Source organism: Haemaphysalis longicornis, unplaced genomic scaffold, assembly GCF_048455015.1.
Source record: "Haemaphysalis longicornis isolate Haplotype H1 unplaced genomic scaffold, Haemaphysalis longicornis Haplotype H1 scaffold_6, whole genome shotgun sequence".
Taxonomy (NCBI): Eukaryota; Metazoa; Arthropoda; class Arachnida; order Ixodida; family Ixodidae; genus Haemaphysalis; species Haemaphysalis longicornis.
This window is the reverse complement of record NW_027526407.1, coordinates 60,442,959-60,457,603: the sequence shown is the minus strand read 5'-3', so window position 1 is coordinate 60,457,603 and position 14,645 is coordinate 60,442,959. Positions and strand designations below refer to the sequence as shown.

The following is a 14,645-nucleotide window of genomic DNA, read 5'->3' as shown; positions in this document are numbered from 1 at the left end:
TATCTGCAGTATTAAAGTGCAGATATTAAAATACGTTTTTTTAAAAGATTTATACTACTTAGAGTACACATCGTTTAGTTAGAAACATAGCATCTACAATATGCAAATGCATGAATTTTATCCACATCTGTGTGACCGCCACATTACCGGAGTTATAAGAGAAAACGGGAATGCTTGTTGCCGTTTACACCATGTCCAAGCATTACACAGAGTTTTCTCATTAACCCAACAGTGTAGCATGGTAAAAGAACGCTTTTTTGTCACACCAGAAGTTGTGGGTATGGCTGCTGAAGGATAATGATCAGTGCGACACAGTCTTCTTGTGAGCGAATTGGTTTATTGCATTGTGGAGGTGGAAAATAAATAGCTATGGCTTGAGGTTGAATGGCTGAAAGGCGATGACACTGTCCAATAGTCTCCTTCGTCCCTTCACTGTGGAATCTCTTTCCTGGTCCACCTGGAAAGCAAGGTAATATTTATGCACAAATTTACGCCTAGAAAATGATTATAACGTAAGAAAATGTACGGTCACTGCTTGTTGTCCTCAGCTGAAATAACTTTAAAACGTTAAGACGCCCGAGTTGAGAATATTAAATTGTCACAGACCTTTGTCTGTGACTTGAAATCAGAACTTCCACGGCAGCTAACTTTCCCTTGACAATAACTTAAAACAGCAAGAGAAGCGGCGGGGAGCATTACTGAGCCCCAGCTTTGGAGATAGTTAGTGCCTTTTATTTTTCTTCTTGGTAAAAAGAGTAATAAAATGAGGTTAGCACCTCATTTGGATAACAGAATACATTACTACACTAGGTTCTAAACGCTCAACATCTTGGGCGCGCTAAAGTTACAGTTTAAATTGGCAGTCAGCTCTGTTATGGTCAGGGCTTTTTAAGTTCTACATGCAGAAGCCGAAAATAAGCTTTCGGTTCTCAGCGAAGTGTTAGTATTGAGCTTATCAAAATAGGGTTATATAAGTTTACATGGCTAGATCACAGTTTTTTACAGACGAACAGCATTTCCGCCTGGTCTTAGACTATGTGGGCCCGTGGAAGTCGTTAGCAATATTCGGGCTGGCATGGGTATTTGAACCTGGAGGTTTGCAGTGCAGTTTTTACAAGAAACAAAGGACGGCGGTAGCGAAAGGTGAGAATTTCTAAAGATGCCCAATTAAAAGGTGAGGCTCACTCGGAGAACTAAGCGGCCCAGGTCTCTCCGTGTCAGTCGACACATGGCAGTTGAGTGTACCGGAGGGAAAATCCATGCTGATTCTCTTGGGAGTTCGCCACGGCGTCCATGTTAGATTTCACCCGAAGCATGAATGGCTTGCTGTGCGCTGCAATAAAAAATTTAAACAGTGATTACGGTATGAAGACAAACATTTCGACTGCCTAAGAAAATTATCGTTCCGTAGAATACGAAATAAGAAAATGTTATTCGCGCTGAACAATTCCTGACAAAGATTAGTTCTGTCAGTTCCGCAAAGAAGAAACCGCATTGCATATACAAAAACCCTTCACCTTAAGCACTAAATGTGCAAAAAATACTTTTGTACCCCTCTACACAGCATGCGTAATTAGTTGTAAAAAAATTGCTGCCGATAGACGTACAGCTTATGACGACAATCCCAATCAAACTTTGTAGAATTGTCTGTTGCGGGAAAGATAGTACTTCAGCTTCAACACTAATGGTTCAAGGGAGAGTTTCAAGAATTTTAAAGGTACATAAATGTCATGAAAGGAATGTGAAGGTCCTTCCTTTTGCGTACAGTGTTATCAGACAATAGTCTACCAAATAAAGGCATTGTATTGTACGCCTAGGCCAACTTTGCGCCGTGCACTAGACGCCATGCAGCCCTGCATGGGAAGGCGACAATTTTTCAACATGAAAATTTATCAAACCCCCAGCTTAACTCATTGCTATTTTTGTATTCAACAGCATTTATTATGAATATTATGTTGCTAAATTACTGAGGATGAATCAGTGCGTGCTGGGAATATCATATTCCTGATTTGCAGGGAACGAAATACTTCATAACGCTATTTGGAGTTAAGCTTCTTCAATCTGTTACATAGATGTCCACAAGGAGCTACATAACTAAAAACTCATGGTCATAAGACGCAACGTACTGCTTGAGTAAAAGTATGGAGTGTAGAAGGACTGGCCTTGTTAGCGCATTATACTTTTTTCCTATTCCGCTCTGTCCGCGAGGCCTAGCGCCCTCGGCAGTAAAAGCTTTCTAATTGAATCAATGATTTAGGTGACAGAAGCATGCTGAATTGGAGACCCAAAGTCTGGCTGCAAACTCTCAAATCCTTGCGCAATGCACAACTGGCAATAATTTTTTAGCTTGAGGTAAAACTATGACGCAAAGGTGTTGAAGCTTTAGCGTGTCTATTTAAATACCGTTTGCTTTGCAGAAAATATTTTCTATTCTACGGAGGAGTTTGCACATGAAACAGTTTTAAGGCTGCAAACTGCAATCCCAATTGTAATCGAGGTGAGAGAGCGAACAATTCAGACGACTGTAATAACAAAAAAAACATTCATTACGCTTGAAACGCTATCGCGTTCAAAAGAACACACTTTTTCGGTAGAAAACAAGTGTACAGGGTTTTCGTTTCTGCGGATAGCATTATCTGCTAACAGGTGTAAGCTACAATGCTAACGGATGTTAAAACACTCCGCAATCTCCGTCGATTATTCACTTGCACATATTTGCTGAAATGGGACGCTTACATATGAGCACATTTTTCTCGTGAAGTCTCGTTCCGCAGAATCGGTCTTCTCCCGGGCCCATGCCGTATGATGATCCCTGGTCGACGGTGATGAAGTCGTCCCGACAGGAAACCACGTTGTCCTCGTATGTCGGCTGTCCCCACGAAAACGACGAGTTTGTCTCCGTCTCCCACTTTATGGAGCAGAAGTTCTCCTCGACGCGAAGACAAATGGAGTACCGGAGTCCGCTCAAGTAACGGACTTTGCTGTCCACTGGTTGACCGTAGTTGAAACTTCGAACGATGGCGCTCGGGCTGCGGAAATACTGGAGACATCCCGGGGGTACTGCAAAAGACGAAGCAAAATATTCAGTGATGCCCAAACTGTTGCCGCAAATTACAGCGGTGCCAGACTGATTTTAGACACTATCAGGGACGTTCACACGTCACACTAACATATTTACGGATGTGTGATGTGTAAGCAGTTGCAACGAGTGCTTTGTGTGGGATTCCGTTGTTTTCGAGACGACGTTTTTGATTGGTAGATGAGTGCCGATTTTTGGGAAATGCGGCAGTGTAAGCTGACGCTTTTACGCGTGATCATCAATGTCCGGCATAAACATGTATTCCTGGAATGATAAGACGCCTCCGTCTCGCACACGCGTAACTTGCTATTGAAGACTTACGACAAACAGGACTGACATATTGGTTTTAGCAAAGAATAAATTCTGGTACTTCATTGGGTGGATATAGTTTACTGTGACTTCAGGGTGTGTAGTTTCAGACGAATAAAATAGAAAAATGACCACAAAAAATTCCAGTTTGATGAAGCTTTGATTTTGACTTGTGTAGATGTGGGGGCAGCTTAGCTTAAAAACAATTGGTTATGGAAGGAAGAATGTATTATGTCGCTTGTGCCAAAAAGTTGCATTCCGCAAGATTTGTGACCATGGTGGCATCAGTAGCAAAAGTAGCATGCGGTAGCCCTTCGTAGCATATATAAAAACCCCAGAAAATGCCACAACCAATATTCCTACAAAATATTCACTGCCTAAGACAGCATGTAACTAACATGCGTAAACAATTACCTGCTATGCTACTAAAAACCGTGAATGTTAATAAACTGTAGCGCTTTAGAGCACTATGGGGAAACACTTTACAGGGCCAATATCTTTCGAACACCCCGCCATCATTCTGCGACGCCGCCAGAATTAGGTTGTTTGTCTTCTTTCAGAGCTGTGGGCTTTCTCTTTGAACTTAGTGGGGTGGTATTTGTGCTCAGACATCTTTACTAGTCTTATAAGGTTTCATTTGTAACGTTCAACTGTTGTCTTTTCCCCTTATATCTACAAGTATTGGCGCATCATGGATAACGACCTAAATACAAGCGCACACTTGCCACGTATTGCGCTTAATGTAAGCAGCACAGTGAAGGAAATCATCCTTGGTTGTTTTGAGAGCGGCTGCTACTTGGCGAGTAAAAAGCGTTCGCACTTAGTTTCTCTCCCCATAGTTTTACGCTCACCCCTATGCTATGTTTTGTCTCCTCATGCTACTTCTTCACTAATGATGTCATGCACAACAAATCACAAAATTGAGTCAAGCCTAGCAATCGAAGTATATCCGTCGGAACACTTACCGATGTCGAGGCTTCCGCACTGTATCATGCTGATCTTGATCCTCCACCTCCTGGGCCGCTTGCCTCCTCTGCTTATGACACTCAGCACGACTGGATTGCCCGACTGCCGGCCCATGTCGACATATACTGCAAGACGTCATCATTATTTCGTTTAGCACATGACGGTTATGGAACATACCGCTAACATTTAACAAAATTGTGACGCTTTATCAGTACTATTGAACCAGGTTATTACGACTCTAGTTATCCAGTTGGTGGCCAAAGTTTGAAGACAGAACCTTTAGCACACGCGAATAATGCTAGGAAGTTATATGGGTTCTAAGCGAAGAAAAATTTGACGTTCACCTGAAATGCAGCGGAACGGATATAAACCGCTGTAAATATTTCCTGTGTAGCAGTTCGTGTGCATGTCAGTAGGATCTCAAGTTTTTCTTTGCTGAATGTTACTCCACGTAGAGGATTTTCCATAAACCAGGCCAATAGGTTGAGAGCATTTCGTAGTTAAAATGCGGGAGGTATCCCTTAATCGAGCTAAACTAACTCGTTATTTACAAGTGATGGCTGTTTAAATTATTCAGTTGTATCATGCATCCAAGATAAATCTTCCGAAGCTCAATCACCAACGCAACATTGTGTACAGTTGCTCTTGTAGCCTTGTCTTTTCTGACGCTAATATTGAACACGTCACGTCGCCGCATTTACCTTTGTTAATTCCCAAGAACTACACAGTTCAAACGACTACGCAAACACGGACGTAATTTACTGGACATGTTGTCATGTTCAAAACTGCGCACTCTCAACAAGAAAATCTGGACGGAATTGTGCAATCAGTGGAAACGAATGTGTCTATTATTTAAAAAAAAATTGAACTATCATAGGAGCCTTTGAAAGGCCGGGACCACCCCGTTGACATTCAAACGAACCCTGGCACTGTCAAGAGGCCACGCTTGTCGGTGTTATGGTGTCAGGTTGGTGGGTGCATCGTTTTGATTTGCGGCCATGATGGTGTACAGCTTCCGCGTGCAAATAACCACTCCTGCAGGATAGCGGTCGTGTTTCCTTGCCCAAGAACGTGTTCTTACATTCCCTGTGCGAGGGGCGTATCATTTTGGGGTTTGTAGTCAAAGTAGGGAATTTGCTGCTTTGGTGCAAAACTAGGGATAATCACATACAGAGGATCCAGATGATGAAAACTAGAGATGCAGCTTTGCACATGAAGGGAAACGGTGGATACCAACGAGAGCATGCAAACACTCACGGTGCTGCCCGTTGTTCTCGCCGCATAGTTGAGGTAGGTTCTCCCCGACGGTGCTTCGGACCATGAAGGAGTCGACGTTGCACAGCCCCTGCTCGTCGGGTGGCGCGAGACTGAACTCGAGAAAGTCCAGCCGCAGCTGGCAGATGTCGGAAGTCTTGGTGATGGTCACCTCGCATGTTCCCGTGCCCACCTCGCCACTCGGGTAGCTCGGGTTGACGAACTCGGTCTCATTTACGCTGCTCACCATGTTGCACGTGAAGCTCACTGCACGCCGGTGGGGTCAAAGGAGATGGGAAAGGGAAACAAATGGCGGCACGTCTGTTGCATTACCGTAAATCGGTTTCGGATCCTCACGACACATGGAGGCAATTTGTCTTAAAAACAATTCGACACTTGGTAAGACATGGTCTGAACGAACAAAATACAGTGATGCACTGTTGTGGCTTGTGCAAACGTGTGCTGCAGAATTAGACTAACGACACAAAAGCTGGTTGGTCTAAAGCACAGAGAATGAAGAATAACGATTGTCACTGTAAATGTTGTTCAATGCAATACCAACATAGATGATAGATCGGATCGCCTGTGCTGCCACGCTGATTAGACTGAGTATAGTCTTCACTTCGATCAAAATAAATGGATGAACTAATATCTAGTAATGCAGTTTGATGGTGCTTATGGAATGAGTTCCCTAGTTCCTAGGATTAGTTTCAAGAGGGGTAATTTCAGAAACGATGTCGTGGTTTATCAGCTTGAAGTTTACTTGCCCAACTGCAAAAAATACATGTTTACATATATCATGCTGCATTCAAGAAATGGTAATTTTAAAGCCAGCGGTTCGTTATTAACACATCTATTGTCTCACGCCACGGCACAACGTTGGTACTGCAAACGCCATTCAGTACTAAGATATTTTTACTGAATACTATGAATACTTAGATCACCAGGCTGCATTACTCGCTTTTAAGACAGTAGTTCAAACATGTTTCGCCCCGTACATTCTTCCCAACCAACCCGTTAAACAAAGCTGTCCAGAACACTATCTCGAAGACTATTTCCCGCATGCTACAGAGCTACTTATCATTCCCCACCCGTGGCGCACCCTCACCTCCCCAATTTTGTTATCTCCAGAAGCCCGTCACAAAAAAAAACTACTTAACAATTTTTTATCCCGGTAAATTGCGACTTCTCCACTTATTTTTACCTCAGAAAGCTTCCTACCACATCCCCAGCTGAAAATTCCGACCACTGAGAAACGTAGAGGAACTCTCACACGAAAGTAGTATTTTGCTTAGAGCCAGAAGTCGAGTTGTACATCTACTTATTAATTTTTTTGCAGACCTCTGAATAGCTTTTGTATAACTCGTTGTCAACTGTTATTGCCCATACATTTATGCGGAGTAGTTTACATGACCCTGGAACCCGGTAGAAGGTTATAATCTTGAATTTGCGCTCAAGCCACGATTTCGCCCGCAGTATTAGCTGTGCGAAATGATTTTGCATTACCCTGAATAGCGGCAGGGGGACCAGTTCTGAAAAGAATTTAGACGAGCCGGAAAGATGCGCCTGACATATCTTATTGCCAGAATTTTAGCCCTTTGCGGTTTCAACTAATTAGAGCAACAGACGGTGCTACCATCCAATCCATTACCGAATAACGGGGCTTCCGCAATAGTTGCATTTGATTTTGTATTCTTTGTAGTCTCGTCGTACTCACCTCTACAGCAGACTCCGTAACCTTCAGCGCAGCGCCCGATGTCCGTCCCCTGCTTTGCCCCGCATTCTTGTTCCGTAACGCATGTTCCGTTCTGACCGTACTTGCCTTCGCAAGCTTGGTTTCGGTATCGCAGAAAAGTGAAGTAGCCACCTGGAAATAATTATTGCTTTAGATTGATAGCATTGACTCCCTCTTCACTAAGAAAATAAATAAAGAAAAAAAAGGATGAGGCATAAACAAATTACATAGTCCGCATTATCCCTCAGTACAAACACACTGCCACACTACGTGGAACTAGTCCCAAGTAAACAGAAATCAAGCCAACCGTTTTATTTTGCTATAACGCAGCATGTGAAGACTCCCAGATGCACAAATGGCATTAGCATGCTTTGAACATATCTGTCTACTTTACAGACTAGCTAAAAAGCTCAAGCACTATAATCGTGTGCTTCAGGTGAGTAAAAGACACACTAGAACTGTTGTTATTTTTAATAGCTTGTAGTAATGCTCCAGATTCTGTCTTAGGTGTTACTGCAAAAATGCTTTTCCTTTATATTAGTAGCAACACTCCCAGTACAAGAAGCCAGCAGTGAAGAAAGCTAAGCCATTTTGGTTGATTTGCCCTTCATATCTCTAAAGTTACCATACTTTAGCTGTTAAAGTTTATCGTAGAGGAACTTACTCAGCTGTGGTCTGGATGTCTGGGCTTCAGCGAGGCCCAGGAGGCACCCGCCCACAAGGGCCGCCAACAGAACTCTCAGCATCTGCAAAATACAGGCCATGATGGATTTCCAAAAACTACCAAATTCAGCCATTGTTTTTGTTGGGCGAAAATTTCTTGCGTAGAATGCAATGTTGAAGCTAGCGGGCCAGATTTCAAAGTGGAAATTTTTTCGGCTGCTATGTGCACAATCCTGTGCATGATTCGTTGGTTCCGCTACTTTAATTATGGTGCAGCGTAAACACAAAAACGCATGAGTGTAATAGACGGGAAGTCCCTTCAACGACGTAAATTAGGCGAGATGCTTTAACTACGGCATACCTAGAACACCACCTGAAGCTTTGGCGGGTTAATAAAACCTTTCTTTGCCGTTGCGGTGTTGCACCGTGTAGATGCGGCTCCAAAATGCGCGTACCAGAGCGTTCCTTTTCTTCATTTCGGCAGCCTGTTAGTGCCCTTTCAGACCTATTAGTTCAGACCTATTAGCGCTTTAGATAGCTCAGCTTGGTACTATGTAGTGTTTACATGACTTCAACAAGCGGTTGCTAAGTGCATGAGTTTTTTTTTTCAAATTCCCAATAAATATAAAAAAGAAATAAATTTATGACGTTCTCGATGAATAGTGTAGCCATACAACGGTGGTTAGTACCCGTAGACGCTAAAAAAACAACTCCAGCTAAAGTAGCGTTCACTTTACCTCTACAAACTGTTACGCCAGCGGCAGTTCTCTTAGATCAGACTCCATAAACAATCGTACGCTTAGGTATTGACTTCAAGCTATTCTCAAAGTCGTCACAGTACAAGCCCCTTATATGTGAATAACAAACGAAGCTGCGAACAAAAGTATGCCGATTAAAAGACGGAATAAGCAATGCTGCCGATGAGTACTTCTGCTGTAGACACAAGAAACACTCCATAATGACGGGAAGCTCCGGCATAAAGAAATTAAGTCTCGCCTTATGCAGGTTGGAGGCACCAGCGCATCTCGTAGACGTAAAATATTTAGGTCACACTCCAGACGTGATTGCACATTTCCTCCTCCAATCCGTCACGGCTGTATCGTTATAGTTACGTAATATCTGAAGGTCAATAACGGGTCCATAACGACCTGCAGCAAAATTGGCTGTCATCGTCGGCCGCCGGGATAATTAATGTTCCCCTCGCCGCGTTCAGTCCCCGCATCGTTCGCCAAGCTCAGCGTATACACCACTCCTGAGACGAGTACGCGACGAAATAGGCCCCTACAGCCAATGTTCTCACCTTGCGTGGCGAGGCTGAACCCAGTCTGGGTGCTGCAGACCGGACTGAGGCGCGCTTCGAGTCAAGGTGGTCGTTTTAAGGCCGCCGCTCGTCTCCCGCTATGGCCGCCTCCTCCCGGAAGCCAACCGGAGAGCAGGTCAAAGAGCCGAAACGTCCCTTTTTGCCGTTTTGTGTTTCGATGCTCACCGCCGGCGGTGAGGGGCGAGGAGGTTTCACGGTCAACGATCCTACACGTCTTTTCAGTTCCTTCCTTCCTGCCTTCTTGCCTCCTCCCCCAACGTCTACTTCAACTTTGGGTGTGCGTCTGCCGGGCTTTCTTCCTTCTCTTTTTAACGGCTCGTTTAAAGGCGAGTCCTGTTTTGTGGTTCCCTCCGGTATAATTTTTTTGAAAAGAAGAGAAAGAAAGAAACTCTGGCGGCTCAACCAGAAAGAACCACAGCGGCAACAAACAGGCCGCTTACGGTGTCCTGGGTACGTGTGGAATGCGAAAAAAAAAAAAAAACACGCTAATGCTTTTTCTTTTTGTGTGCGTAGTTTTGCATTGTCAAAGTCCGCAGAAAAAAAAGAAACAAAGTCTGAAGCATACCTTTTTGTCGTACTGATATTTGGAGGTCACGTTGCCACCTTGTTTCAATTTTCCTCTTGGGGTGAAGTCACCGCTAACCGATGGTGCGCTAAGTGAAATCCCACGGAGTTTGAATGAAAATAGTTGTAAAAAATGTACATCGGGAACGTAACCCTGATGTCAGAGGTCCGACACGACGGAAATGCAATTATCTTAATCACGGGGAAGTTATGCTAATCACGCTTATCGATACGGTGCAGAACATTTCTGGCATGGGAGCCCTGTGATATCGCAGAAGGTGTACATAAACGCAAGTAGGTGGTTGTTACTTTGTTGCGGTGAATAAGCGACAGATAACCGTTGTATTACGCGGCGCATATATATTTTGGTAACTTGGCTAATTTTGCTTGAAATGAAAATGAGTTAGTTTTCGGTAAAGTTCCGCTACAGTGACCACATGAATATAGACGGTATTAATAGTTGGTCTAGGAAACCTAAAATGGTCCTTAACAATCCCACAAAATACTTCTAACGAAACCCTGAAAGCAACAACAAAAAATCTGCAGAGATTGAGAGACGTCTACTAATGTGTTCTATGCCGCTTGTCTGGAGTGGCAGTTCTTTACTGCTAATCTTCGGAGATTTTTAAATGCAGAGCATTTCAGTAACTCACGATGTCACCCGCGTTGACGTCCGTAGTCCACACCGCACCCCTCCCTACTATATAAAAAAAAATACTATCCGGCGCCCGGTTTCGATCCCTCGACCCTGCGGGCGGAACGCAATGTACATGGTGCTCTACCCACTGCGCCACAAAGCCGACACAGAATGGGACGCTACGAACGCGCCTTATATCGTTGACTCATTCAAATTACTGCTGACGAGCGCTCTCTCGTCAGTAGTTGCCACAAGTGCAACAACATTAACGTAACGCAAACTACTTAACGTCGTGCGCCCCCGGAAATGCTCTGCATTTGATCGTGCCCCTCGCGAGGGGGATGTTTCACTGCGTCTTCTCTTGGTCGCGGGACCCGTGGCGCCCTCTGGCGGAGGCGCGGCGCAACTCGCAGCACTTTCTTTGAAAAAGCGCCTCGAAAGCGCGGCAAATATGAAACAGGGATGACGCGCTTTTTTATACTCTTCGTTAAATACTAAAGCTGCTCTTAGGGCAGGCACGGAATACTTATTATTAAATTCTGTCGACTAATTATCTCCATTTATGTTATTATAACGATTACGGGTGCTACTTCCTCCAAATCTGCATTTTTGTGCAGATGATGGGCGTTACACGGTTCAACATTTTCGCTATTTATTATTTTTTCTTATTTCTTGGTTTATCAAAATTATTTTCAACAAATTATCTACATTTACGCTAATATAACGATTATATGTGTTAGTTTGGCTAAATCTTCATTTTTGTGGAGATGCAGGGCGCTTATACGTTCCTGTCAAGGTTTATTAAAGGTTTTTTCAATAAATCTTTGGTATACAAAATGCGTTATTAATTTTAGTACAGCAAGAGGTCCCACCAGGGACCTCCCTGAACTGTCAGGGGGACCTCGTGGGTCGAAATTCTCAAGATAAAGTTAATATAATGGCAGAACGGAATGCACCCAAAGTAATTAAAATCATTAGCATGTCAGGGTCAGGCGACGAAAAATCAATTCTTTTTCATAACAGTTCATATTTTTGCGCGAGTTTGAGGCACAAAGATTGTACATAAAGAGTTTGTACAAAAACAAAGTTTGTACATAAACCACAATACTAACACGAATAATCAAGGAATGGAAATCAAAATGTATATTCAGATTGTGAACATCAATAAATCAGGATCAGGTGATAGTACAATAACCCATAAATATCTAAGCAATCATCACTTTAAACAAATCTGAAGTTAAATGCGGAAAGAAGCATACAATCAAAAAATAAAAGGAACTAAGCAATCATCACTTTAAAAAAAGCAAAAATCTGAAGTTAAATGCGAAAGAAGTGTACAATCAAAAGATAAAAGGAACACAGAAAAACGATTTTAAGAATTACTTAAGTACAGTTCGAGTAGGCATGTTTTCAAACACTTGGAAAATGTATGATGAGAAAACGTTAATTTAATCGATACCGGCAAAAAATTCCAGAGGGCAATGGCTGAAAAACGGGCAGTTTGCTTACCGTAGTTGGTGTTACCTTTGGGCAGTAATAAGTTATGCTGTTCAGAGAACCGGGTAATATTTGTATTAGTAAGGGAAGATGTGGCACGCTAAATTAGGAGACCTAATGTCAGCTGCAAAGAACACGCCAGAGGTAGGACCTTCAGGCTATCCTAAATGCCTGTAGCCGAGGCCCTGAAGTGGCTGAAAGTTAATGCACGAACTGCTTGATTTTCGAGACGTTGTGGACAAGACAAATGGGTGAAGTATGTATTGCCCCATGACGACAAACAGTAAGTGAGATGACTATGAATAAATGCGTGATACAGTGACCGAAGAATATGTGGCTGGAAGTAATGCCGTGTTCTAATTAATACACGTATCCCGAATGCTAATTTCTTTGTAACTGATTTAATGCGTGCATGAAATTTTAACTGCGAATCAAGCACAACACCAAGAAATGACGCAGTGCAGGATTCAGGAATAGCCAGATCGCCAAGTTTTATTTGCGGGGTGGTGAAAAGCCGTTTATTATGGGTATGGAAAATCATAAAATTTGTTTTCGTAGGATTCATGCGCAAACAGATCTTTTCGCACCATGAGACGATGTTTTGTAGATCCGAGTTCAGCTTTAATATTAGATTGTTTAGGTCCTTATCGTGCGCAAATATCGTGGCATCATCTGCGTAAAGAATACAGTGCGAAGTTTTGAGGTAAGTCGGGAGGTCATTAATGTATATTAGTAAAAGAAGCGGTCCTACAAGAGATCCCTGAGGAACGCCTTGATTAATATTAATGGGACAGGAAAGTGCGTCAGAAATTTTGAGAACCTGCGTTCTATCAGAGAATTAACTGCGAAGTAGTGTTAAAGCTGGCCCCCGTATTCCAATTGATTCGAGGTTCTCAAAAAGTATTAAGTGGTTTATTGTATCAAACGCGTTTGCGAAATCTATGAAAACTGCACCGCCCCAAGACCCGTTATCAATAAACTTTTTAATTCTATCGGTGAATTCTATTAGGGCAAGTTCTTTAGAGTAATTTGGGCGGAAGCCAAATTGATGTGGCGTGTGAATATTAAATTTACTTAGGCAGTTCATGAGGCGGATTAGAATACGTTTTCCAATTAGCTTGCTAAAAAGGGCAGAATAGTTATTGGACGGTAATTACCCATGAGGATAGAATCCCCCTTCTTGAAAACAGGGACCACTTTCCCTTTTTCGAGCTGTTCTGGGAAAACACTGCTTTTGAAAAAATTGTTAACAATAATTGCCAGAACGGCGGATAACTGATGAGCAACCAATTCGATTTTCGAAGCTGGTATATTGTCTAATCCAGGGCTTGTATTTTTTAAACTTCTTATAACCTCAAAAACTTTTTTCGGTGTTGTCGGGCTTAGAAAAAAAGACTGAACGCAGCAGGAACCATAGTTACAATTAAATTGTGGTTGTTGGTGGCTGCTAGAAAAGAATCTGTTAAACGCATTGGCAATGTCGAATGGGTCAGTTAAAATATTATTGCCGTCAGTGATTTTCGATAAAGGGGATGTCATTTCAGATACATGCAAAAACTGCTTAATTAGTTGCCAATTTTTGTGGGTATTCGTGCCGCCTTTGAGGATTTCGTTTTGGTAATAATTTCGCAGAGCCTCTTTAATTAACGTGGTGAGAGTATGAGAATAATGTTTAAAGCGGGCGCTAAGAGCGAGGTTAAAGGATGAGCTTTAACTTTTTTATGAAGGTTTATGAAAAATCAGAAAAACAGAAAAGTTCAGTTACATAGAAGCCAAATATCATGTCAAAAGTAAACCACTGACAAAATGCAAAGTTGTTTTCTTTCATCGTCACAATGCAGGTTTCGTACTGAAGTTTTGTGGATGGAATATTTATACATACGCGTAAATTCTTTATTGTTCAAATGCAAGGCGATAACCCCTCACATAAATAGAACCCCACAAATGGCAGTCTGAATACATGATACGGGCTTCCCATTACAGAGACCGTCAACGTACAGCTTCTGTCCTATGATTCATTCTATATGATAAATGAGAACATAGAAAAACTGCCCTGACACTTTTTTGGGGTGATATCGCGAGAATTCGTGTATATGTTTTGCGCAGTCACGTGATAACTTGCGCTGTATACTGTAATCTGCGTAGCCGTGCGATAGTTCGTGCAGTTTAAAAACTCATTATATTAAAGACGTGGCGACTTGAAGCTTAAGCTAAACGTCAAAAAAATAATAAGAATGCCACAGCCCGGAATAAACTTCCTCCTCTAGTTCCGTTATCTTCTTTGCTTCCGTCGACACGCTGCACGCTGCGCCAGCCTTGGTCTACCGCAGCATCTCTTGCTGTCCCAGAGGCGCTGGGGCGCGACCTAGCGTGCGTGGAAACTCACGGTTTACGCCGTTCCAGCAACGGCCCATTATGATCAGCAACTGCAGTAAGCGGTCAGGGTGCGTGGTACACGAACAATGGGGAGATGCTGCTGCTTCCTCGGAGTTTTTTTTTTTTTTTCACGAAGGTTCCGCCTCAAATGCAGCGAACGACGCCGACTCCGTCTTAGGTGGCTCCACCGCGCCATGAAGAGTGCTTCTGGAGGATATGGCGACGCACCAGGATTTCGCAAAAT

General features: G+C 42.9%; 1 protein-coding gene across 1 annotated transcript; it reads right to left on the bottom strand.

Moving 5' to 3' along the window:
- Positions 1-325: 325 nt before the first annotated feature.
- On the bottom strand, positions 326-9,425 carry LOC144141581 (uncharacterized). Its single transcript, XM_077673121.1, has 8 exons — positions 9,307-9,425; positions 8,008-8,089; positions 7,326-7,475; positions 5,612-5,875; positions 4,354-4,479; positions 2,737-3,060; positions 1,186-1,333; positions 326-457 (listed from the first exon to the last, which is right to left on the bottom strand). The coding sequence occupies exons 2-7, from the start codon at positions 8,087-8,089 to the stop codon at positions 1,218-1,220; spliced, it is 1,062 nt and encodes a 353-aa protein (XP_077529247.1). The 5' UTR covers positions 9,307-9,425; the 3' UTR covers positions 326-457; positions 1,186-1,217.
- Between the last annotated feature and the right edge of the window lie 5,220 nt (positions 9,426-14,645).

Coding starts and splice junctions, on each gene's coding strand:
- LOC144141581 (XM_077673121.1), bottom strand. CDS start 8,089: ATGCTGAGAGTTCTGTTGGCGGCCCTTGTGGGCGGGTGCCTCCTGGGC. Junction 4,480..5,611: donor CGAGAACAACGGGCAGCACC/GTGAGTGTTTGC, acceptor GACGTCTTGCAG/TATATGTCGACATGGGCCGG. Junction 3,061..4,353: donor GTGCGGAAGCCTCGACATCG/GTAAGTGTTCCG, acceptor CGTCTTTTGCAG/TACCCCCGGGATGTCTCCAG.